General features: G+C 48.8%; 5 protein-coding genes and 1 long non-coding RNA gene across 7 annotated transcripts; all 6 read right to left on the bottom strand.

Moving 5' to 3' along the window:
- Positions 1-5,940: 5,940 nt before the first annotated feature.
- Positions 5,941-7,826, bottom strand: LOC136546751 (protein argonaute 1D-like). Its single transcript, XM_066538725.1, has 9 exons — positions 7,703-7,826; positions 7,510-7,613; positions 7,365-7,427; positions 7,190-7,253; positions 6,977-7,109; positions 6,807-6,880; positions 6,625-6,714; positions 6,514-6,545; positions 5,941-6,222 (listed from the first exon to the last, which is right to left on the bottom strand). The coding sequence occupies exons 7-9, from the start codon at positions 6,675-6,677 to the stop codon at positions 6,026-6,028; spliced, it is 282 nt and encodes a 93-aa protein (XP_066394822.1). The 5' UTR covers positions 6,678-6,714; positions 6,807-6,880; positions 6,977-7,109; positions 7,190-7,253; positions 7,365-7,427; positions 7,510-7,613; positions 7,703-7,826; the 3' UTR covers positions 5,941-6,025.
- On the bottom strand, positions 7,104-7,943 carry LOC136544332 (protein argonaute 18-like). The gene is made up of 6 exons (XM_066536532.1): positions 7,920-7,943; positions 7,703-7,840; positions 7,510-7,613; positions 7,365-7,427; positions 7,190-7,253; positions 7,104-7,109 (listed from the first exon to the last, which is right to left on the bottom strand). The coding sequence occupies exons 1-6, from the start codon at positions 7,941-7,943 to the stop codon at positions 7,104-7,106; spliced, it is 399 nt and encodes a 132-aa protein (XP_066392629.1).
- Positions 7,944-11,079: 3,136 nt separating this feature from the next.
- Positions 11,080-11,556, bottom strand: LOC136544331 (uncharacterized mitochondrial protein AtMg00810-like). Its single transcript, XM_066536531.1, has one exon. The coding sequence runs from the start codon at positions 11,554-11,556 to the stop codon at positions 11,080-11,082; it is 477 nt and encodes a 158-aa protein (XP_066392628.1).
- A 3,026-nt stretch (positions 11,557-14,582) lies between these two features.
- On the bottom strand, positions 14,583-15,728 carry LOC136544330 (uncharacterized). The gene is made up of 2 exons (XM_066536530.1): positions 15,624-15,728; positions 14,583-15,539 (listed from the first exon to the last, which is right to left on the bottom strand). Exons 1-2 carry the CDS (start codon positions 15,726-15,728, stop codon positions 14,583-14,585), a joined length of 1,062 nt encoding a protein of 353 aa, XP_066392627.1.
- A 1,004-nt stretch (positions 15,729-16,732) lies between these two features.
- Positions 16,733-20,770, bottom strand: LOC136546749 (protein argonaute 1C-like). Of its 2 annotated transcripts, XM_066538722.1 has the most exons (9): positions 20,641-20,770; positions 20,346-20,542; positions 20,105-20,266; positions 19,913-20,016; positions 19,479-19,588; positions 19,290-19,396; positions 19,031-19,166; positions 18,761-18,923; positions 16,733-16,833 (listed from the first exon to the last, which is right to left on the bottom strand). In XM_066538722.1, exons 2-8 carry the CDS (start codon positions 20,492-20,494, stop codon positions 18,774-18,776), a joined length of 918 nt encoding a protein of 305 aa, XP_066394819.1. In that variant the 5' UTR covers positions 20,495-20,542; positions 20,641-20,770; the 3' UTR covers positions 16,733-16,833; positions 18,761-18,773. The 2 variants fall into 2 exon arrangements, with proteins under 2 accessions (XP_066394819.1, XP_066394820.1); XM_066538723.1 differs by lacking the exon at positions 16,733-16,833 and having other exon boundaries at positions 18,802-18,923; positions 19,113-19,166.
- A 1,157-nt stretch (positions 20,771-21,927) lies between these two features.
- LOC136546752 (uncharacterized) lies at positions 21,928-23,413 on the bottom strand. The gene is made up of 3 exons (XR_010781424.1): positions 22,373-23,413; positions 22,215-22,286; positions 21,928-22,131 (listed from the first exon to the last, which is right to left on the bottom strand). It is a non-coding gene; the product is annotated as an uncharacterized lncRNA (long non-coding RNA).
- Between the last annotated feature and the right edge of the window lie 1,433 nt (positions 23,414-24,846).

Here is a 24,846-nt window from a genome sequence, read left to right as displayed (position 1 = left end):
GCTTACATAGGCACGACATCAAAATCAACATAATCATGGTATGATCCGATAGAAAAATGCACACGAGCAAATTGTGTTACCTTTGCCTTACCACTATTGTTGAACCACTGAACATGGTATGAATGTGGAAGGGCACATGTAGATAAACCAAGGGTCTTGACAAGCTCAGAACTTATCAAGTTATTGCTGCTCCCTCCATCAATTATAGCATGAACACAGAAATTATTGACAATGAGGAACATTTGAAACAAATTGTGGCGTTGTAGCTTGTCTACTGGCTCAACTTGTGTACTCAAAACACGTTGAACAATGATTGATTTGTAGTTTGCAGTGCATGTCACACTATCAATTACCTCATCAGGATCTTTAGCACTATCTATAAATTTATCTGCATAAAGATCAGTTGCAAGTGTAAATTCATTCTCTTCATCACTAGCACTAGCATACCCACCATCATCAGTAGCAATATATGCGCGTTTGCTAGGGCATTCTTTAGCAATATGTCACATGCCCTTGCCGTGGTGGCAAACAATTTTAGAAGAGCTGCTAGAGGAAGGTGTAGCAGATCCACTGGAAGAAGGTGTGATAGAAGAACTCTTCTTTACAGGCACTGGTGGTGCCTGCACATCAGAAAATTTACTCACCTCGGTTGGATGAAGGAGTGGAGAGTCGTGGAATGCCTAGGTTTTCATGCCTGTACTTCCCTTTCAGCTTTAAGAACATAATGATATAATTGGGAAAATCTAGTCCATTCTTTATAGTCAAGAACATCCTGTATTTCACAACGCAAACCTCTAAAAAATCTAGAACACTTATTCATTCCATCCTCTTGTATGTTACTACGTGCTAGATCAATTAAAAGCTCCTGATAATATTCCTCAATGGTCTTACTACCTTGATTTAAATGTTACAGTTTTAATCGCAGATTACGCTGATAGTATGGAGGAACAAATCTCGATTTCATTCGTCGTTTAAGTACAGTCTAGGTTTGAGGTATTTGAGCATTAGCATTAGCATTAACATTATTGCAAATATCATTCCACCAGAAAAAAGCAAAACTAGTAAACTCACTAGTAGCAAGTCTAACTCTATATTCTTCAAGAACTTGATGGGAGCTAAATTTTTGATCTACAACCATCTCCTAATCTAAATATGCTTTAGGATCAACAGAACTAAAAAAGGAGGTATCTTAAACTTGGTTTTTGAGAAAGGATCATTATTACCTTGGTTATTACCTCACATACAGCGTCAGTTAAAGTTCAACCGATTACGATTACGTGCATCCTCAGCACGTCGTTGAGCTTCGGCTCCAGCCTCTGCGTCGCCATCCTCCTCAGAGAGATCACCATCATCATCTTCAGGACGTGGTTCAGGATATCGTTGTTCAACATCTTCAATCCTCTTGGCCAAGTTGGTGATTTGTTGAAGGATCTCATTGAACTTGTTATCAAGAACAGCACGAAGCTCATTCTTAGAAACACAGTCATTGAAATATATAGGTGTGTCTCCGTTTCCTTTGCCGCTGCCTTCCGCTTTTCCTGACATGGTTAGTAGAAAGAAGAAGACAACATAAATAGTATGATCCCTACCAACTACTTAGGTTATAGACAAGAAAAAATAAGGCACTTAACTCTCAAGCGTCTTACCACGGTCTTATAAGTGTTCTTACCAAAGCAATAGGCGGTGCAATCGGTCGGTGACTGTGATATCGTTGTAGCTTGAGTGTGCGAACATGTACTTGGTTAGAAGAAAATGGAGCTTGGATAGGCACAATATAGTAGTAAGGAATAGCAAAATTCATAACTGAATAGCAAAGCTGAATAAGTATCCCAAGTACTTGTCTTAGTTGCTGACCTACTCACGTTCTAAGTACCAGATGTATTAAGTGATGTGAACAGCAGAAATATGATTTGGAACAAGGCAGAAATCAGCACACGTAAACACAGCTCAAATGGCGCTCTCTATGTGCTCCTCTAGATATTATTCCACTTTTGCCCCTCTCTTTTTTCTCTATTTTTTGGCTGTCGTTGTTTTTTGGGATTCTGTGACTTTTTCTTTTTATTTTTTTGATATTTTTTCTTCACTTAGGAGCACAAAAGAAGTAACCACAGAAAATATGAGCTTAAACAAGTGAAAGACGTGGCCTGTGGAAATTTCAGAAGACGTGCTCAAAATCAACAAAAAGCTTGTGACCACGAAAAGAGGATCTTGTGACCAGTTTTTGACCAAAATAAAAATTTCTGACCCAGCAAAGTTGGAAATGGACGGATCCAAAAAAATTTTCTAATTGATTTTGATATATGGAACGTTGAAATCCGAGTTCGTATGCAAAAACTAGACTAGTTTTACGGACTAACTCCGAATTAGAAGACAAAACAGGAACAATGCGCGTAAAATTGGTCACTGCAGTAAGGATTTGATGGAAACAGTGAAGACAAGTATAACAAATTAGATGGCATGGACTACGGTTTGATAAATATAAAGGAAACACAGCAAGACTTGAAGGTGTTCACGGATTATGATGAAAAATAAAGGAAAAAACACAAACTAGACTAAAAACGATCTAAAACCAGCAACCAGAGCTTGACCTAGGGCACAAACTCAACCACGCGACACAGAGACAAAATTGCATGGCACAACGAGGCTATAGGACAGGGAATATGTGATGGTGTATATTTTTGGCTTTTTGTGAATTATAGGTAATACAAAAACAGTAACAATCTAAAGGAAAAAATAAAGTTATACCTAACGGGCAACAAGGTCTTTGATACCACTTGATATAGACTAGGCCCGATCTTCCGAAAGTTATGATAGCGTCAACTGGTGGAGACTCGACGTTCACGATCTAGGCTTCGAACCAAGACTGATTCAGACCCCCGCAACCGTTACACCACTGCTCCGTTGATTATCAACCACGCGAACGCGATTGACCTCGCCGAAAATGCTTTCCTGCAAGCGAATCGAGAACACAAGCAAGAACGGGATGATCGCAATCTGAAATTACAAATAAATATGAGGCTTATGATAACAAGAAGGAGTTCAAGTCTTTATTCGAAAGGACTAATCGCCACAGGAGAACAAGATCAAGAACTGAGGCCTTGGTTCACAGCAAGCAGCCTTGGCGACACAGTTGCAGCAAAACGATATCTGTTTCATGAGGAAATCAAGTACTAAACAAAACCTAAACCCTAAGGAGAGAGACGGCTGCTATTTATAGAGTATTGGGTGTCACCCCTCTGGACGCGCCTCCTAATGGGTCTAAACACGATACACGATCCGACGGACCAAAAGACGGTGTCGCAGCACCCTAGCAGATTCTGAGTGATGACTTGTTTCGACGATTCCCATTGATTCCTAAAGGCTTTTGACGTGAGACTACTTGCATTGGCTTTCTTATTAAATTAGCTTTCCAACTATATGTAGATCGTTGAAAACAGAGTCTGGATGCGTCCTGGGTGACCAATTTAAGGCAGACTGGTCCTGGAACCCGAGATGGGCTCCAACTTCAGTTGGAATGTGCCTCCACCACGAGAAAGATGAATTGGATGCCCATGCTGATCCTCCTCCTCTCCTTGGCTTGTATGTGATGAAGAAGTGATGTCCTCATCACATCTCCTCGTCATGCTTGCTTGACCCGGCCTTCTGCTGCGGATGGTTCTTAATGAACTAGGTCAAGTCTTCAAGGCAGTCGTCAATGGAAACAGTCTTCTTACTGGGAGGGCTATTGATAGAATGTTTTCTAGTGGATCTCTTAGAGGACTGGTCGACACTGTGTGTACCTATAGGCTCCTGGGACATGTCGTGTGGAGTTTCGTTGCAAGGAGTACTCGGTGTCCTCTCGCGATGATGTCCACCAAAAGCGAGCAACGTGCCCCTTTCACGGGGGGTGCGTCCCCAAAGAGTGACTAGTAGGTCAAGGCATTTGGGAACTTTGGTCCGTTGCGCAGCCGATTAGCTATTTTTCTGCACGTGTGACATGGTTCCACATGTTAGGACGAATAGAATGGGACCATCCCTAGTACTTGGCAGTCAGCGGGTTAGAAAGAAAATAGGTGGAAGGAAGTACCCCGTTGCCACCCTCAAAAAACGAGGGGTCAACTGCGACACCTCCTGTGATCGGGTCACGACCTAGGCCAGTGTGGGTTTGAAGGTTGCGCCAAGCGAAATATGTCCGCTTCAGGTCGTTCAACTTGTTCTGCAGTTGTTTCTTGTCATAACTCAACTTCGTTTTGTTTTCGAATGCTGGATACAGATTTGACCACCCGATGGCTGTGAGGCCTCGTTGGTTCTCGTGCAAGAGGTTTTTCTATTCTATGACTAATTCCAGAAAGGTCCTCAAGGTAGCTTCATCCCAGTTAGCATGATCAGTGGACATCTGTTGCCATTTGCAAAATGTATGGTATGATGTATGCAGCATACAAGAAAATTTGCAACATTTGTAAGAGTAACAAACAGGGGAGTTAGGGCGTAAGAGATGGGGACTTGCCTTGACAGAAGTCTTCACGCGTTTTGAACGGTGGATGCAGTGTCTGCCTTCAGGAGAGGAGCAGGACGATGCGGACGACGCTGCCAGTGTGGTGGATACGGCGAAAAGGCTGGCGATTCCGACGAACTGAGAGGCGGATCCGTTGACGGCGTGCGGGCTCACCTGCAATAGGAGCACATGGGGGTCAGATCCAGTTGGGGGTGGGGGTGTGGACGACGGCGGCGTCGGATCCAGAAGGCGGGTACGACGGCGGCGTTAGAACAGGTGGGGAGGGAGGGAGGTGAACTCGGATCCAAGGGTACCTTCTTGCCGTCTGACGAGCGTCGACGTCGGCGGGTTGAAGGGGGGATGCGGCGCTCTAGTTCGACAAACTTGATGCTTTCGACGGCGCCGGGGTAGGCACGGAGAAGCGGAGCTCACGCCCGCGGCGGCCGGCGTGGTGGAAACCCTAGACGTGGGGGGCGCGGGGGACGGAGTGAGTGAGGGAGGAGAACGCGGCCATTCGGAGTGAGTGAGTGAGGCACTGAGGGGCTCGACGGAAACCCAGATTGGCTTTACAGCCGTTCGGCTGGACTTGGGCCGCTGAACAGCTGGGCTGATCAACCTAACAAAAAGCAGCCCAGCCGAACGGGCTCTTTCCTAAGCAGGACAAATCGGAAATCAGACAATGTATGTAAAAGAGGATAGCACTTCCATTCAAAAGAGGATAGCACTTGAACGAATAATCGACTCCAAAGCAGGAAGAGGGTGAATCACGACAATCTTTTTTCCCCTTTCTTGTTTGTGAAGAAGCGAAAACAAACAACCAACAATATATAGGAAAAGACGTTGATGGAACCCTTTTGTCTCCAAAACCGACAATTCAAGCAACCCTCTGGATCTAAGCCTCTACCCATACATCTCTGACTTGAGTCCCAGCCCAGGCTGGCCGTGCGGCCGTCTCTGCTTGAATTATCATTAGACCTCTCGCTGCCTCCATGACAACAAGCAGGAGCAGAACCAAAGAACTCGAGGGAGTGTTCAGCTGCCATTATAAGCCGGTTTATAAGCTATGGTACAATATTTTTCTCTCCCGACAAATTAGTTGTACGCATCAGCACAAGCGGCTTTATGAGCAGCCAAACTGAGTCTCGATATTGCCTCGTTGCCTATGGGGGCGGTGACAATTTAGAGGAATGGACATATAGGTTTTCTGCTGGGCACCCAACACCAGAGCAACTCATACCGAGCGCAGAATGGACCGAGGACCAGTGGCATCTAGCAAACCAGAGGAACAGAGGTTGCTTTGCAGGTTTTTTTTCCCTGGTGCAGCGCAGTGCATGCCAGACCACCAGACGGTGAACGATACAATATATCTCACCCATTCTTACTGGAAACACTGAGTCAATATAGGCCTCTACAAACATACAACCCGTTCCAGTGTACTGAAAAGACCACGACAACTGTTGCAGACGTCATCCTTCTCCAGATGTCAGAGCACACTCAACTCAAATCTTTCACTAGAGCAATGCATCGTCTATTCAGGAGGCAGCAAAAGGACTAGCAGTAGAACATGGACCTCTTCAGCTCATCCTTTATCTCTGGAAGTTGCTTCGGACCACCACCAGGAGCAGGAGCAGGAGCAGGAGCAGGAGCAGCTGCACTGCCGGAGCTTGACGATGATGCCGTGTCAGAGACTTGGGCGAGGTAGACGCGGGCACGCTGTGTGAGCTTCTGGGCGTAGTATGCGGGAGGAACTGCCATTACAAACAATCAGCAAAGCATCACGCTAACATTTTCTTCCATGCACAATGCAAAATTGTGCTAGTAACATTATATTTCTATTGATGATGCAGATATCCTTGTGCAGTCGTGCTTCTGGATCTGTGCATGGATGCAGATTTACCACAAATTCAACCAGAATTGCCAAGTTTTATGAAGTACACAGCTGGAGTCTGGATGTCAATTTCACTGGATACCGTAGTTAAGCAGGAAAGGAAAGTTTGTTTAAACTAAATTATCAGAGAAAACAGGGAAGAATGACATACCAATTGACACCGACTGAGTGCCGCTTGCATAACTGACAGGAGACAGAAACAGGACAAACTGTCAGACACCTGGACAGCACAAACCCAAAAAAACAACAAGAGCATGCTTACGTGTAGCACAGGTTATTTATGAGAGCCTGCATCTCCTTTGAAGTTGTTGTCATCTCGCAGCACAAGGTATTGCACAGGACGCCTTGCCCCCTGCATTTCCATAATCATTAAATCTTTATTCTGTAGGATACAGATTGGCAAGAAGACAGTTCAAGTTATTTGTGATCTTGTGGACATCTTACTTTCATCTCAGCATGGCTGAAAAGGAAGAAATCAAATTCTGCTGGGTGACAGATCTCGCTATCAACCATTGTGCCTACAATTTTTTCAGAAACATGTGATTAAGATGGCTTATGAAACAGGATACCATAAATTGACTGTTGCGAATAAGCTTGTGGTTCTAAGTTCTAACCAGGCTCAACAATTTTCTTCGTAGCAGAACGGTGCTTATACTTGTCCATGGGAAACAGCCTTAGCCTATGCTTCTTCTGCACCACAATGAAGGTGATTTGTGGCTTCTCATTATCATACAGTGCTTTTCAAGCCTGAAGAAACAATTATTATTACCAAATGTTCTAATCAAATATGATAATGGAAAGCACTATTTGCTCTCAAATCACTTTACCTTTTCTATCGCAGGGATTTCTTTCTCCACAACTTGTTTGAACTGACCGTTACTTATGCCATCCCTAGCAACCAAATACAAAACAAAATAACAGAGAGAGAAAAGCAGTCTACTGTTAATTTTCATGGGATGATGATCAAAAGAGCGCATCACAGAACAGCTGAAAGATAAGAACCTGTAGAATATCAGCTGCTGGGGCTTCTTGTTGGACTCCTTTTCAAATGCATGAAGGAGGTCCCTTCAAAAGTTCAAGAAATTAAAATGCAACCCAATGTGGTGGCATGCATGTTTCAAATAGTTACATAGATTGAAGGATGTACTTGACAATGTCTTCAAGGCCACTGATGATCGCTTCACAGTGACCTTGTTCACGAACAACACCAATATACTTAGACACCTCATGCCAGTCTTGGGATGCAACGACCTAAACAGAACCTCAGGCAGCATCTGTTAGTTTAATGAGATGAAAATGACCAAGGTACTATCCATTTACCAAACATAAGTAAACCTTACAGAAGCAATAGAAGGGGCAGCAGAATCATCTTTAGCAGAAGGATGAGAAACATGAGCACCAAATATAATTGTCGGCTTGTTTGAAACAACCGGTAAACTCTCCCGTACATCATCAAATACTGAGTTCCTTCCTCCAGCCTGTCAAGATGGTGAATATAGCGTATCATGTTGAACAGGTAGTTTTTGAAACAATAGATGAAGCGAAGCTGAGGTTTACCTTGGCGTTGATCTTAATAGCCATACTTGCCAATATCTGATTACTTTTCGTGAAGACATTTGACCTTGGACAACACTGTGACACGAGAGCAATATTTGTCTCACAGATCCTTTTAATATTTCCTGTGGGGGTACTATCTGAGAGCGAATAGGTCTCGGGAATTGATTGATAGATTAGCAGCAGTACAGGATACAATATATAGGCAAGGATCAATAGGGTTTATAGAAACACCCAATCAATGGTGATCCTTGCCTTGTCAATGTAATCTATCTATCTTAACCCCTAAGGCAGCCAGCCTAACAGGCTAGGCGCCAGGCCCAAGGCCAGCCCATTAGGGCGCCTATTCTAACACGCCCCCGCAGTCGAATCGTCAGTCACTCTGCACGTTTAGACTGGACCTAAACTCCGTGAAAACTGAAGTAGGCAGCCCTTTGGTGAAGATATCTGCTGTAGGGGAATAGACCCCCTATACCCTCATGGGTATACATGGGCCGCACCACCGGAGGTGGCCCACCTCGCAAGATGAAGCGTGCGGAGCACGCTATATTGTAATTGTACCAAATTGGATACTTTACTTGTAACATTGTCCCTTCGGAGTATATAAGGAGGGCCAAGGGTCCCCCTAGAGGACAGATCATCTAGATTATACAGATCATAACAGATCTCACCTCAATCAATACAGAATAATGAGACACAGGACGTAGGTATTACGCCAACACGGCGGCCGAACCTGTATAAATCTTGTGTCTTGTGCCTCTATAACCATCTGGTTTCTAATTACACGCACCGTCTACCAATAATCTACCACCACGAGCACCCTCCTCAGTGGACTGCCGACCATATTTCATCGACAGTGGCGCGTCAGGTAGGGGTCCCCTTTTAGGGGTTGTGCGTGCTGATCTTCCGGCGAATCAGATGGGATCCTCTTTATCAACACCACCTGTGGTGACTTCAGCTGCCACAGCGATCTGTCCCAGTCAAGATCGATCACGGCGTTCAGCCTCTGTCAACTCCGACCAGACCACGTCCCGAGCGGCTCCGCCGAGCTCCGACCACCTCGACCACCAGACCACGTCCCGAGTGGCTCCGTCGAGCTCCGACCACCTCGACCATCAGACCACGTCGACCACGTCCCGAGCGGCTCCGCCGAGCTCCGACCACCTCGACCACCAGACCACATCGACCACGTCCCGAGCGGCTCCACCGAGCTCCGACCACCTCGACCACCAGACCACGTTGCAATGATGATCGCCGCGAAGAACAGCGCTATGACAACCGCGACCACCGTCACAACAGGCCGAAAAGCTCGAGGACCGGACAACTTCATCGCCACCGACCAGATTTCTATCAAAGATAAGTACACTTCTAATATTTATATTTAACACAATTTTCATTATGACGTTTCTCCACAATGTCCTCGTCGTGATTATTCTTCAAATAACACTTGTCTATGTATACCATCTTAAAGATAACATACAGCTATAATTAATGCAAATCCTCGACCAATCATGTTGACGCTCGATGTCTCCAGAAATGGCCCTATCTTCGGCTCCTCCCTACACGTGCACGAGCGTCTGCCCTCTGCGTTATGGGTGGTCGGCAGCGGCTCCTTAGCGATGCTTTGTTCTTCCTACACGTGCACGGGCTCCGCGCCCCGCGTTATGGTTCACGGGCTAGCTAGGGCTGGAGACTCAGCTACATACTAACTGGTCGGGCGGTTTATATTAAGCATAAACACAAACTTCATATTAACACCATGCTCATTTGTAAATGACTGCTGAGCGTCATACGCTATTTCTTTACTGTTGATTTTTCTCCTTAAAATATTAGTCTGTACATCATATACTACCGTTCTATATATTTATATTGCAGGGATCTCGAGCTACGCTCAGGGACTTCGCTGCTCGCCCCTCAACCTGTGCTCGGGGACTGCCTTGACGACCCTCCGACCACAGCTCGGGGACTTCACCGCTCTCCCCTCAACCTGTGCTCGGGGACTGCCTCGACAACTCTCCGACCATAGCTCGGGGACTTCACCGCTCGCCCCTCAACCTGTACTCGGGGACTGCCTCGACCACTCTCCGACCACAGCTCGGGGACTTTGCGTCTCAACTACATGCGACTGGCGACTCGCATACAGTTGGGATATTCTTTCTCATTTAGACCTTGCTACAAGGCTCATACCTCGTCTTTCAGCAAGCTCGGGGACTACATCGGTACGATGCACCTGCCGGTGCATCTCGTATCGCCTGTACGACGATTGGATTCTCATCCTAACTGAGAATTCTTTTTAGACTCTGGCACCACGTGCCTACGTCACCTACTACCAGGCTCGGGGACTAAGTGGGCACACTTCACCTTGCGGTGAATGTGCTCGATCTGATGGATCAAACGCCTCCGATTCTACAAGGACGACGGTGTCTCTTCTCGACTCAGAGTCAAAGTGGGCACACTTCGGGGGAAATATTTTTCAAATTTTATCTTGAGCCCCTTACATCCTTCTGGCAAGCTCAAGACGGCGCTACTCGAAGGATACAAGGCGCTCGGGGACTAGCTATAGGGGAATAGACCCCCTATACCCTCATGGGTATACATGGGCCACACCACCGGAGGTGGCCCAGCCCACAAGATGAAGCGTGCGGAGCACGCTATATTGTAATTGTACCAAATTGGATACTTTACTTGTAACCTTGTCCCTTCGGAGTATATAAGGAGGGGCAAGGGTCCCCCTAGAGGATAGATCATCTAGATTATACAGATCATAACAGATCTCACCTCAATCAATACAGAATAATGAGACACAGGACATAGGTATTACGCCAACACGGCGGCCGAACCTGTATAAATCTTGTGTCTTGTGCCTCTGTAATCATCTGGTTCCTGATTACATGCACCGTCTACCAATAATCTACCACCACGGGCACCCCCTTCGGTGGACTGCCGACCATATTTCGTCGACATCTGCATATTGCGAAGAGGTGGGAACATGCAGAATACGAAGATCACCAATGGCGACTCGCTCCCGGACGAAGTGAAGATCGATCTCAATGTGCTTGGTGCGCTGATGCTGAACCAGGTTGGAGGTCATGTAGACGGTACTGATGTTGTCACAATACACCAGTGTGGCATGTCATAGAGGGGCATGCAGCTCCAAAAGTAGCTAGCGGAGCCAAGTAGCCTCTACAACTCCGTTGGCCACCGCGCGATACTCGGCTTCAGCACTGGATCTTGACACTGTGTTCTGGCGCTTCGAGGACCAGGAAACAAGGTTGTCGCCAAGGAACACCGCATAGCCTGAGGTGGACTTGCGAGAGTCCGGACAACCAGCCCAGTCAGCGTCGGTGTAGACGACAAGATCAGTCGATGTAGACGGTCGCAGCAGGAGACCAAGGTGAAGAGCGCCTTGAACGTAGCGAAGAATCCTCTTCAGGGCAGCAAGGTGAGGCTCACGAGGATCATGCATGTGGAGGCAGACCTGTTGAACTGCATATGCAATGTCTGGATGGGTGAACGTTAGGTACTGGAGAGCTCCAGCAAGGCTACGGAAGTCTGTAGCATCAGACACAGGGGCCCCATCAGCTGCAGCAACCTTCGGATTGGTGTCAACTAGAGTGGAGCATGGCTTGCACTCTGTCATTCCTGCACGTTCTAGAATGTCCAGCATATACTGTCGCTATGAGAGGAGGAGGCCATCACCACTTCGCTGAACCTGCATACCAAGGAAGTGATGCAATGCACCGAGGTCTTTCATGGCGAACTCCTGCTGAAGCGCTGAGATAATCCGCCGAAGGGGACCGAGTGAGGAAGCTATGAGGACAATATCATCCACATAGAGCAACAGGTAGGCTATATCTGATCTATGCCGATAAATAAAAAGTGAGGTGTCTGACTTGGCTTCAACAAACCCAATAGACAGCAGGAACAAGGCCATCTGGCTGTACCATGCGCGAAGAGCCTACTTCAGGCCGTAAAGGGATTTCTTCAGAAGGCAGACAAAGTCCGGGTGAGCTGGATCTTCGAACCCAGACGGCTGCTGGCAATACACAACCTCTGATAGATTGCCATGAAGGAAGGCATTCTTCACATCTAGCTGGTGGATGGGCTAGGTGCAAGAGAGCGCCAAGGAGAGCACCGTGCGAACAGTAGCGGGCTTCACCATAGGACTGAATGTCTCATCGAAGTCAACACCAGGCCGCTGGGTAAAGCCACGAAGAACCCAGCGTGCCTTGTACCTCTTAAGGGAGCCATCGAACTAAAACTTGTGCTTGAAAATCCACTTGCCAGTGATGACGTTTGCCCGAGGAGGTCGAGGCACGAGGTCCCAAGTGTGATTCTGCAAGAGAGCACTATGTTCTTCTTCCATAGCCGCTCACCAATTGGGGTCAGCGAGAGCGCTATGAAAGGTCTTGGGCACTGCAGAGAGGGGGGCGATGTGGTAGGAGGTAGGCATCCGATAGCCGCTCTTCGACCACGTGCTCATAGCGTGCTGGTTCATCACTGGAATGACAGCGATGGTGCCCTTGGGTAGCGGGGCGACCGGTGCAGGAGCAGCCGGAGTAGGTGGTGTTGGAGCAGCTGGTACAGGCGGAGCCAGCGGTTGGGGTCGACGTGTGTAGTGGTACATGAAGGCCCGATCCGATCGGAGAGGTGGGAACCTAGGTGGGGGTCCTACGCCTGCACGCAGGGCAGGCGAGATGTAGAGCGGGGAGGCCTCTCTAGGCGTGTTGGGCAACGTCGTGGCCACGCGTGGCATGGGAGAGCTGGTCCTGGTGGCCGTGCGTGGCACGGTAGGTGTCCCCGACGCCCGTAGCGCTGGTGGAATGTAGAGCGCGGGCACTGGTGGATCATCAGCAGGCAGGGGCGCCCCAAGCACAGTCACGGTGGGACCGGTAGGGGCGCTGGAGACATCAGCGGTGCTGGGTGGTGTTCCTACAGACAAAAACTTATGCATCGGTCCAATAGGAGGGAGCACAGGGTCAGTAGTATCATCATCGAGGAACTGTAGGTCTGCTAGAGCACTAGGACCATGGCGCTCAGCAAAGGGAAAGGTCGTTTCATCGAAGATGACATGCCGGGAGACAATGACTCTATGGAGGAGAGGTCAAGGCAGCGGTACCCTTTGTGATGAGCGGAATAGCCTAGGAAGACACACAGGACAGACCTAGGGGAGAGTTTGTGGGGTGCAGTAGCCGACATGTTTGGGTAACATTTGCAACTGAAGACTCATAGGTGATCATATGCTGGTGGCTTGCCAAACAGGGCAAGGTGTGGCATGGAAAACTGTAGAGTCTTGGTAGGCAGTATGTTGAGCAGAACAGTGGCTATAGAGAGGGCCTCTACCCAGTAGAACGGAGGTAAGGATGCCTGAAAGAGCAGTGAGCGAACAACATTATTGATGGAGCGAATAATGCGTTCAGCTTTACCGTTTTGAGACGATGTGTAGGGACAAGACATGCGAAGGTGGATGTCCTAAGTGAGGAAAAACTGATGGGAGCTAGAGTTATCAAACTCTTTCCCGTTGTCGCACTGAACAGCCTTGACCCGGGCACCAAACTGGGTGGAGGTGTGAGCGATGAAGTGAGCAAGCGTGCTGAAAGTGTCAGATTTAAGCCGCAAAGGAAACGTCCACAAATAATGAGTGCAATCATCAAGTATGGCCAAGTAGTATTTATAACCAGAAATGCGGACAACTGGAGAGGTCCATAAATCACAATGTATAAGATCAAACTTGGTGGATGCACGGGAGGTGGACTCATGAAAGGGCAAACGAACATGACGCCCTAACTGACAAGCATGACATAACTCTGAGCAATCCTGAATATGACAGGAGACACTAGACGCGAGCTTCGACAATGCCTCATGACCGGGGTGGCCAAGACGCCGATGCCACAGTGGGGAGGAAGCCTAGGCGACAAGGGAGTGTGCTGGGGGTAGGCACAGAGGGTATAGCGGCCCAGAGCTATTGCACCTGATGATCTCGGTTCGAGATGGAAGAACCTTCATAGAACAACCAGAGGGGTCAAACTCAACAGAACAATTATTGTCGGTAGTAAATTGGCGAACAGAGATAAGATTCTTAATAATTTGTGACGACACAAGGACATTATTAAGACGTAAATTAGGAGACAACTCTATAGAGCCAGTGGCAGTGACAGGAAGAAGAGAGCCATTACCGACAACAATGGATGAAGGAGTAGGGTACCATGGGAGAAGAACATGTGAAAGAGAGGAGGACTGAGATGTCATATGAGAAGTAGCACCTGAGTCGAAGTACCACTCGTTGGACGTAGGAGGGGTCAGCGACGTGGTGCTGAAGGCAGAGGCGAGGGTCGTCGGGTCCCAAGAGGGGAGGTCGGCCACCGGGTTGTAATACCCAGGGGCGACCCACTGTCCAGTGCCATTAGGAGCAGGGAGGGCAGCGGCCTACTGGTGGACAATAAGGGCGTGCTGCTGCTGTTGGGTGAGGAAGGCCTGCTGCTGCGCATGCTGTTGTGCCTGCTGCTACGCCTGCAGGTGAGGAGGCACTGGGATGGGTGCCAGTGGTGGACGAGGTCCCCCTAGCCACATCTGAATGGTTCCAGTCCAGGGGTTGTAGACGCTGGGCCATGGCCACCTGTCGGCCGGCTGCTGCTGCTGTTGGGCGCCACTAGTGGGGCGTGACCCCTATCCAGGAGGGCCACCGCCACTGTTGCCTTTGCCGCCACCGTCGCGCTTGCTACGACGGTTGTTAGGCGGCTTGGAGTGCCCCCCAGCGCCCGTGCCGGAGGACACAGGGGCAGGGCTAGGAGTGGTGGAGGCGGCTAGCGTAGTGGCAGGTGCGTCCTTGCGGGTCTCCATGGTGAGTTCCTCGAGGATGAGGTCGTCACGAGCCTCCAGGAAGGTGGGGAACGGTCGAGCTCGACGAAGGAGCGTCCCAACATGGCTGAAGCGCTCGTTGAGGCCGTGGATCACGTTGAGGATGAGCGTGTGGTCGGTGACGACCTCGCCAAGGGCCGTGAGATCATCGGCCATCTTTTTCAACTTGCGGCAGTAGTCGGTGACGGAGAGGTTGCCCTGGACAAGGTTGTGAAACCGTGTCTCGAGGTGGATGGAGCGAGCCTCACGGTTGCCAAGGAACTGCGACTCGACGACGAGCCAGGCATGGCGAGCGGTGGAGCCCTGGGCAGAGATGATCTCGCCAGGGTCGTCGGTGAGCGTGGCGACGATCCAGGACTTGACGACGCAGTCCATCCGGGCCCAATCAGGAGGAATTGGGGCTGGAGGTTCTTCTCGAATGTGATCCTGGAGGGAGAACTTGCCGAGGATGAGAAGGAACTGATCACGCCAGTGGTTGAAGTTACCGGAATCGACGTCGAGGATGGTGGTGACGTGGTTCCGGATGTTGCTGACTGCAACAGCCTGAGAATGGAGCTGCAGAAGGGCAACGGCCTCGTGATGCAGCATGGCAGCCCGAAGATCGGGTGGCGGCGCTGAAGGGCCTCCAGGTGCGGCACCAGAGGGTTCCGGAGCAACGGTGGCAGCGGCGGCCGCCCGCTCCTTGGCAGCGCACGCCAGTGCCTCGCTAGCGCGCTGGGCGGTGGTGTCGCGATCCTTAGCCACGGCCGTGGCCTCCTCCTCGACCTGTAGGGCGCGTGCTAGGGCAGCATCACGCGCAGCCTAACGCTCGCGCTCGAGACGCTGAGCAGCGGCGGCAGCGTCGTTGGCCTTCTCTGCGGCGAGGCGTTGGGCGACGGCGTCTTCCTGGATGGTGGCAGAGGAGGCGGCCAGATCGTCCCCAGCCCTGGGGGCTGCTGGAGGGGTGGAGGGCATGGTGGCGCAGCACGGTGTGTACCGGCGCGCGGAGGGGCGCAGCGCGGCGAGGGGCCGGCGCACGTGGAGTGGGCAGCGGAAGAGGAGACCTAAACCTAGGCGACTGATACCATGAGAGCGAATAGGTCTCGAGAATTGATTGATAGATTAGCAGCAGTACAGGTACAATATATAGGCAAGGATCAATATGGTTTATAGAAACACCCAATCAACGGTGATCCTTGCCTTATCAATGTAATCTATCTATCTTAACCCCTAAGACAGCCAGCCTAACAGGCTAGGCGCCAGGCCCAAGGCCAGCCCATTAGGGCGCCTATTCTAACACTATCACGCATGACATATATGTAACAGAAGTGAAGAAACTATGTATCCCGTCATAAACACTACAATACCATATAAACTGTCATTTTCATCCGGCAGAATAGCAAGCAGTAAGTCAATCTTCTGATCTTGAGCTTGTTCTGTGCTTCCTGATAGCATATACGAATATCATGTTCAACTTGATCTGGACAAAAATTAACACATGCCCAGTTGCTGATTTTGGCACCATTTATTCAGCCTGTTCGGGAGGCCGTAAACGATCGTGGATTATTTACTGCTGGCTGGTTTTGTGTGAGAGAAAAACACTGTTTCTGGCTGGAAATTTACGATCGTTTACGAGCAAGCGAACATGCTGATTACTTTCTGCAAACAATCCAAATAAAATATGCAAACAATGGTTATAGATTAAGAAGAAATATATTGAGTTATGTACAATCAAATTCATGGAAAATTAAAGAAAATATTTTCTTGATTCATTACTTCGCTAAAGAACATAAGAGAAAGTTAATGACAGTATGACATACCTTGTCTTTCATATTCCAGTACCCATTCATTGGAACCCACATTTTCTGAGATCCAGAATCTTGATACTTAAGCTACAACAACAAAAGGAGAGCACATAAGGCAATCACAAACTGCATTAGACCTAAAACTACTACATCAGACCTCATGGAAGTAGTACATTTGGAGGCAGCAGAACTCTAGCATCAACTGTTGTTGTAAGATTGTCATCAAACTCTATGCCAAATTCATTTGCACGTTTAGTGCGTTTTCGGTCAACAACCTAAGACAAGTGGAAGTTAGGTTAGACAAAACTTAAAGATAGTTTTTATCAGTTTACAGCTGACACAATATTACACAAAGTGCAGTGAGATCATGAACCTGACGACTGGATTGCTCCGTGTGGGGTATGGCCTCCTGTATCCACAAGACAAGACATGAGGCCGCACCATCAGAGGTGGCTCAGCCCACAAGATCAAGGCGTGCACCGCAAGCTATTGTATAGTACCAAATAGGATACTTTCTTTGTAACCCTGCTCCTCCAGACTATATAAGGAGAGGCAGGGGTCCCCTAGTGGGCACGATCCATACATCTCAACGCAATACATCAGAACACAGGATGTAGGTATTACGTCATACTGACGGCCGAATATGTCTAAATTTTGTGTCTTGGTGCTTGTATTACCATCTCGCTCAGAGCCCAGTGCCGGGGGCAGGGAGCCGGCCAAGAGCCCAAGACCAAACCAGAGGAGAGAGACACCGGTTAGAACGACGGCGAGCGGCAGCGGAACGACTGACAGACAGAAGCCACTCACATGGTAGTATGGTACACCGGAGGAGGAGAGGAGGGAAAGGAGGGAGGAGAAGGAGAAGAGGGAAATGAGGGAGGGAGGCGAGGTGCAGGACCGACGGCGAGGTCACCGGAGCAGGACCGGCGAGCACCAGGCGAACGGCGGCGACAGATCGAGGACGAGGCGTCGAGGCACTAGACGCGAGGCGAGAGCGGAGAGCGGTCAGCGACTCAGCGGCGAGGCGATTTGGAATGTGAAGCTAGGGTTAGGGTTAGGGGCGTATGGTACACCGGAGGAGGAGAGGAGGGAAAGGAAGGAGGGAGGCGAGGTGCAGGACCGGCGGCGAGGTCACCGGAGCAGGGCCGGCGAGCACCAGGCGAACGGCGGTGACAGATCGAGGATGAGGCGTCGAGGCACCAGACGCGAGGCGAGAGCGGAGAGCGATCAGCGACTCAGCGGCGAGGCATTTGGAATGTGAAGCTAGGGTTAGGGTTAGGGGCAGCGGCGCCTGCATTTTATATCAAGAGGGGGACTGGGGGAGCCAGGAGAGGGGGCTTGTTGGCCTGGCCAGCCAATGGGCCGTGGGGGCACCGGGCCGCCTCTTTGGACCGGGCCGTGCCCGTGCCGTGCCACGGGCCAGGGTGGCGGCCCAAGCCCGTCCTGGTCGCTCGGGCCAGGCCGGCCTGGGCCCGATGGCCACCATGCCGTGCCGTTCTCGGGCCAGGCCGCGAGCCCGCGGGCCGGGCCAAAACTCCTCGGTGCTCCCTTGGTGGTCGGATCTTGCTACGTCTCGTCGGTGTGCTATCAAGCTGCTCCATGCTGTTCGGATCAGGGTGCTGATTTTGGGCAGCACGTCTGGGGTCTTCATACGCGCATGTCAGACGACGTCGGCAAGCTTTTAGACTTCTTTTTCTTTGACCCTACTACAAGATTCATTCTTCATCTTCCAGCAGGCTCGGGGACTAAGTGGGCACACTTCACCTTGCGGTGAATGTGCTTGTTCTCATCTCGAGGCTATGCCCGGGGACTGGCTGCCTGCTCGGCTGGTCTTCTACTTTCTGACCCTGGCACCACGTGACTACGTCACCTACTGTCAGGCTCGGGGACTAGCTGTGAGGGTATGGTTCCCGGTATCCACAAGACAAGACATGGGCCGCACCATCAGAGGTGGCCCAACCCACAAGATCAAGGCGTGCACCGCAAGCTATTGTATAGTACCAAATAGGATACTTTTCTTGTAACCCTGCCCCTCCAGACTATATAAGGAGAGGCAGGGGTCCCCTAGTGGACACGATCCATATATCTCAATGCAATACATCAGAACACAGGATGTAGGTATTACGTCATACTGACGGCTGAACCTGTCTAAATTTTGTGTCTTGGTGCTTGTATTACCATCTCGTTTCTGATCTCGCTTACCTCTACGACAACTCTACCATCGTGGGATACCCCTCAGTAGACTACCGAGCATCTTTTGTCGACACTCCGGTTCAGGCTGGATGGAGGCTGACTTCCTTAGAGTAGAAACCTGACTGTCTTCCACCTTTTTCTGGTAACACTGCCTAGGAACTATCTTGCAAACCTAAAATTTAAATTGACATTCAGAAATAGCAGCAGAATCTATGGACAAGTAAGGAATATAAAAGCATAATATATCATGTTGAAGTTGAGAAGTCCATAATTACCAACCTCTATAGGAAGATAAATTGGCTTCTGCTCACTACCAACATCGATGCATGGGAGAGATTTGTATTTCAGGTCCAGGTTGTACCTTTCTCTGAAGTGATCAATGACAGTCTTTGTAGCTCCACTCGTTGATTCAAAACTGATATTTTAAGGATCCAAGAAACATTTGATTAGAAGTGCTGATTGCAGAATTTGATGGCACCATATAATTCGGAAATAGAGAGTCTAAGTTGAACATAAATGCAAAGTAGAGCAATCCTACCTCAAATCATTAGTAGGCTTCACTGACAAGCTAGTAATTCTGTACCTACGGCGTTTATTACCTCTGTGTGTGACTTCAATCTTCACACCCCTGATGGCCTTCAAGAGCTGAATTCAGAAAACAACATCATACATCTGAAGTTCTTTTGCACATTGCATTTTGTATCAGGGCAGGAGAAAGCGTGGATACCTTATCATACTCAGGTTCAGTCAAGTTCCTATCCACGATATCTATCTTTAGGGTCTTCTGAACGAAGTCAATCAGCAGCAGGGGTTGAACGAAAACTGATGAGGACACGTCTACAATGGAAAAATTACAGCACATTACAAATTTAGCAAAGACACAAGCTCTAAACTACAATATTACTAGTAGTCTAGTAGTCATGTACAAGTGCAACCCAAAGTTTTTCTTTAAAGCAATCACATGAAAGAACAGCGTCCAAATGATCTGAAATAGATATTATTTCCATTCCACCGACCACATAAATGAATTTACACAAGTACATATTTTATCCAAATTTCCCCTATCTGGCTAGTTCTGCTATCCAAACATCCTATGCCATACTGTACATAACTGAAAAGGAAAACGGAAAACCCACGTTCAGTATTGAACTGATATCTGACCTGCAATCAGAGACAAGCCGTCCTGTGTTGACCTGATGCTCTGATAGAGCCCCTTCCATGCCTCAACACCCAGTGTATGACCATTGGTGCCAATCGGGACGCGTCTGTTCACAGCCCAGACGAAGAACATTTATCATCCAAAATCATAAACACAGTGAGATACTCAGAGACGGTGAATGTTTCGTCAATTACTCTATGTCCCGTTCGTTGAGGAGGACGTCACCCAGCACGGTCTCGAGGACCTGCAGCGCCTGCGCGGGGATGTCAGTGGGGTAGCCCGCCAACAGCATCCTCAGCTGCAGCAGGCTGACCGCTGTCGCATGATTGATCACCACCTTGTACTTCCTGTCCATCCTGCACAATTCGTCGAGCAATTGTATCGCATATTCGCATCTCCGCGGCGGCCAACAAGGGAGAAGCAGAGTTTACATACCTTTTGTCGCCGCCTGCAGAGAGGGTGACCTCGAACTCCTTGGTGCCGAACGGCAGCGCGCCCGCGGTGAAGAGCGAGTCACGGCCGTCGTACGCCGGGAAGCGGCCGCCGAGCTCCGTGTGCTGGTTCTCGGACACCAACTTCGTCATGACCTCCCTGTACGCGCCCTTGGTCGTCGGCTCCAGCGAAATGGTCACCTACAACGAGACGAACCACCACAAACACGGGAACCCACGGCAATGGCGCTAGGTCAGATCAGATCAAAGCCAACAACGAACGAAGAGTGGGCACTTACGTTGTACTGGTGCAGGGACTTCAGGTCCTCGTCGAGGCGGCCGAGGAAGCGGTTGGCCCTGACGACGCACGGCGTCCCCGCGGCGGGAACACGGGCTTGGCGCGGCGGACGTGGATGCCGAGCACCTCGAACTCCTTCCACAGCAGCGCGGCGGGCTCCTCCGCGAGGGGTGGCCCGGCTTGGCGCGGATCGGCGGGCTGGCTCCGGCCGACGCGCGAGTGGTCGTCGTAGTCGTGCCCGTTGCGGTTCCCAGCCTCAGCGCCGCTCGGGTTCGCCTCGTCTCGCCTGCTGCCGCCGGAGCCCCGCGCCTGATCGACCCGCGGGTTGGCTTGTCGGCCGCCGCGGCGCCCTCTGCTACGGTGAATCCTCGCCATGGGCGCAACTGCAGGAGTTCACACGCAGGACTGCAGGAGTTCTGTTACGTACTTGGAAGAGAAGAAAAAGGAATATGGAGGAGGCAATCAGTTCAGCACGGCGTGAGTGCACCCCCGGTTTATATAGAGCTAGCGTCCCATGGTAACTTTCCCAGAAAAGTAATGTAATTTTTGTTTTTCACTGTAGTACTTTTTTTGAAAATTGTAGTATAACCAACGAAACGATGAAAATAGACACGTCAGCAAATTAACTTCCTTCTCCCAACGGAGAGCAGAGGAGGACATGTTACTGCTCGTCCACGCATGAGAGCTTCTCTGTATACATGGCCATCAGGCCGTGCCGGCCCGGAACGGTGCCGTGCCTCAACGGGCCGCCGTGCCTGTCGGGCCGTGTCTGCACCGTGCTCGTGCCTGCCCTTCGGCCCAAGGCACAGCCCGTGGGCCGTTTGGCCGTGCCGTGCCGCCCGTTGGGCACGGCCATTTTCACCGTGCCGGGCCGGCCTACAGCCCGACAGATAAAAAAAAACACCTCCAAAAAACCACCAAGTGCTGAAACACTTCATTTTTAAATTTAAACAAACAAAAGATCGCATTTTCATTCACATTCACACACAGTTATCAACATTCACATTCATACACAGTTATGAACTGATTTGATCAACATTCAACATTCACATAATCACATTCACATTCACACAACTATTAACCGATCAAGTTACTATTTTTATTCACAGTCAGTGACAGACTGACAGTTCACATCACAGATCACAGCACAAAGACAAAAGGAGGCTAGATTATATGAAAATGATGATCAAAAGGAGCTGTTTTGTGCAAAGACACCTCATTAAAAATATTTCTAGGTAAAACTCACCCTTGTGAGAAACCCTAAAAAGAAAAAAAGATTGCAGCCAGCTCAAAGTCTTAGTCTTAATGTGTTATTACAAAAGCCAACAGCTGTGGCAAAGTTCACAGAATGACTGTGGCAAAGTTCACAGAAACAGAATGACAGAATCAGAGTCCACACTCAGTCACTCACACAGCTTCACAGCACAGCACAGCAGACCAGCAGTCCAGCACAGCACTAGCCACCAGCAAAAGACCAAAACTCCAAAAGTACCTGCAAAAATAGAAGAATCCAATCAGTCCAAAAGTATTGAGTTGATTGAGTCATAGTATTTAGTTGAGATAGACAGTCAGTACCTCTCAGGCTCTCCTCTCTCCAGTTCTTCTTCACTTGTTGTATCCAGCATAGCAAAAGAAGTCCAAAAGTACCTGCAAAATTATACATAATTCATGTTATTGTTTTGCCATTAATGTAAACAGGCTGGTACTTATAGTTATAGATTTGAGTTGAGTACCTGAGAGCGAGAGGAGAGGTTCTTCACTTCTTCTATCCAGCACCAGCAGCACCGCCATTGCCGCTGCCGCTGGCTTCGCCTTCACCATCAAGGAAGATGTTCTTGAATGCCTCCTCTAGGTCCATATCCTCAGGTGCATGCTGTTCTCTTCTTACTGCTTGCTCCTAGTCCTTCATGCAGGTGAGCATCTCCACATGCTCCGGCAACAAGCGCCGCCGTCGGTCTTCGAGTATCCTAGCTGTACAGCTGAAACAAGACTCGGAAGAGACACTAGATACAGGAACAGGCATGATATCTCGAGCCATAATAGATAGAATTGGATAGGTTAGCTTGTGGTCACGCCACCAGAGCAGTATATCAAAGGATTCCTCATAACATGTGACAGGGTCACTGTCCAAGTAAGCTGAGAGCTCACTAGTGACACCAGAACCAGATGGAGTAGATGAAGATGAGGGGGAACAGCCAGAGCCAGGGGAAGCACCAGGACCTCCAAAGATCCTTCCTCATGCCTCCTTTCTCTTACCACAATGAGCTGAAGGCTGTGAAACCCTTTGAGTCCTAGCTGCCCCACCAAATTTCTGCTCATACTTGTAAAACAATCTGTACAATTCAGCTTTGACATCACCATAGTATAAACTATAACTGGATCCAGTATGTTGAGCAAGCAATTCAAGCACATTAAAGAATCCTTTGATCTTAGCTCTAGGATCAAGAATGAATGCATATGAATAGAGCAATGGAATTTTCTCCTAATATTTAAGAAATTTAAGCTTCATAGGATAAGCAATCATTCTAAAATTTTGATCTGTTTTAGCTTTATGCAGATGCTCAGCAATGTCAAGGATATGATGCAAAACAAGTGTAGTTGTGGGATAGTAAACACCAGACAGAACAACAGTAGAATCATAAAAGAGTTCCAGGAACACCATTATCTGTTTAGCAACATACCAATGCTGTGCAGTCAACAATTCTGAACCATAATTAAAGTTAAGCCACACAGAAAATACTTCTTTGTATGGTAGCAAATGCTTAAGCATTAAATAGGTGGAATTCCATCTAACATCCATATCCAATCCAAACTTTCTAGGCCTTATACCCTGAGCAATACAGTGTTTTTTGAATAATGTAATTCTTTGATTAGAGGAATTCAAAAATTTTATTGCAGTTCTGAAATCTTCAATAAAAGGTTTCAACCTCTTCAAGCCAGATTTGACAATGAGATTAATGATATGACAGGCACAACGCTGATGCACAAGCAAATACTTGACCTTGTGAGGATCATCATGTGTAGGTGCAGGATAAGAACCCAAGTAACCAAACAAGACAGGTTGCAAGATATCATAAGCCTTAGAATTAGCTGAAGCATTGTCTAAAGTGACAGCAAAGATCTTGTCAATCAACCCAAACTCCTCAACCACAATAGATATCTTCTCAGCAATGTTTTCACTAGAATGTGACACCTTAATTAGCCTAAAACCTATAACCTTTTTCTGCAACTCCCAATCAGCACTAACATAATGAGCAACAACAGAAATATAGTCCTCCTTAGCATTACCAGACCAAATGTCAGATGTCAATGACACAGATGAGCAAGCAGGAAACAAAGAATTCATAAGCATAGAACGTTGCTCAGCAAACAATTTACCCATATCTCTAGTAGTGGCCTGTCTGGAAACCTTCTCAAATCTAGGGTTATAAGCATGCTTAATGTAATCCTCTCAGGCCTGTGTCTCACCTATGCCTAATGGAAGGTCCAGCCTAGCAATCAACCGGCACAACTCAATACGAGCAATAGCAGGGTCATACACCCAGTTATGCAAACCATCAGCATTCAGAGCAAGCCTAGACTGGACCCTCTTATCGTTATCATGTTTAGCCTTGCAAGATTTCTGGTGCCTTTTCAAATGACCAGTGCCAGCAGCAGATCTAGTAGTATACCTCTTGCCACACATTTTACAGATAGCAGCTACTCGTATGTTATTTTCCTTAATCTCAGTGAAATCCTCCCAAACAGCAGATATGAGCTTACCACCACCACCAGTCGATGAGGTACCATGAGTGTCAGTGGAGGCTGCCACCCCACCGTTGTCGTCGCCGGCATCAAGATCAATCGGATGGGTGCCATCACCGTCACCGAGATCGATGCCGAATAGCCCGGCTGCATCCTCACGGATGTCGTCGTCGTTCTCCACTTCCAGAACCTCCCAATCCGAGGCCAAGGGAGGGGGGGAGGGGGACGGCCGGCCGGCCCGGCCCCAGCCCCTAGCTCCAGCTCCAGCACCGCCCCTTGACGGTGGATAGGGGCGCTTTGACACTGGTGGGCTTGCCATGGCGCCTCCAGAGGAGGATGACACGGCGTCAGGCACCAACCCGCGAAGAAGATGAAGAAGAAGATTACAAATTTAGAACTTACAAGAATAGAGACAAGAGAGTGACAGTGAGTGAAAGAGAGAGACAGATCTAGGGTTAGGGTT

The sequence above is a fragment of the Miscanthus floridulus genome, chromosome 3 (assembly GCF_019320115.1).
Source record: "Miscanthus floridulus cultivar M001 chromosome 3, ASM1932011v1, whole genome shotgun sequence".
Taxonomy (NCBI): domain Eukaryota; kingdom Viridiplantae; phylum Streptophyta; class Magnoliopsida; order Poales; family Poaceae; genus Miscanthus; species Miscanthus floridulus.
The sequence above is the reverse complement of the archived record's forward strand: the minus strand, read 5'-3'. Positions and strand labels throughout refer to the sequence as shown.

Excerpts from the sequence above, each read along its gene's own strand:
- LOC136544330 (XM_066536530.1), bottom strand. The coding sequence starts at position 15,728 with ATGCCCTCCACCCCTCCAGCAGCCCCCAGGGCTGGGGACGATCTGGCC. Across the intron at positions 15,540-15,623 it reads AACGCCTCGCCGCAGAGAAG|GTCGAGGAGGAGGCCACGGC; the intron begins GCCAACGACGCT and ends CGCGCCCTACAG.
- LOC136544331 (XM_066536531.1), bottom strand. The coding sequence starts at position 11,556 with ATGACAGAGTGCAAGCCATGCTCCACTCTAGTTGACACCAATCCGAAG.
- LOC136546749 (XM_066538722.1), bottom strand. The coding sequence starts at position 20,494 with ATGACGAAGTTGGTGTCCGAGAACCAGCACACGGAGCTCGGCGGCCGC. Across the intron at positions 20,017-20,104 it reads CTCAACGAACGGGACATAGA|ACGCGTCCCGATTGGCACCA; the intron begins GTAATTGACGAA and ends GGCTGTGAACAG. Across the intron at positions 18,924-19,030 it reads CAATTTATCTTCCTATAGAG|GTTTGCAAGATAGTTCCTAG; the intron begins GTTGGTAATTAT and ends TTTAAATTTTAG.
- LOC136546751 (XM_066538725.1), bottom strand. The coding sequence starts at position 6,677 with ATGACAACAACTTCAAAGGAGATGCAGGCTCTCATAAATAACCTGTGC. Across the intron at positions 6,546-6,624 it reads ATAAATAACCTGTGCTACAC|TTATGCAAGCGGCACTCAGT; the intron begins GTAAGCATGCTC and ends GTCTCCTGTCAG. Across the intron at positions 6,223-6,513 it reads CACTCAGTCGGTGTCAATTG|TTCCTCCCGCATACTACGCC; the intron begins GTATGTCATTCT and ends TTGTAATGGCAG.
- LOC136544332 (XM_066536532.1), bottom strand. The coding sequence starts at position 7,943 with ATGGCTATTAAGATCAACGCCAAG. Across the intron at positions 7,428-7,509 it reads GGCCTTGAAGACATTGTCAA|GGACCTCCTTCATGCATTTG; the intron begins GTACATCCTTCA and ends GAACTTTTGAAG. Across the intron at positions 7,254-7,364 it reads CAGCAGCTGATATTCTACAG|GGATGGCATAAGTAACGGTC; the intron begins GTTCTTATCTTT and ends TTTGGTTGCTAG.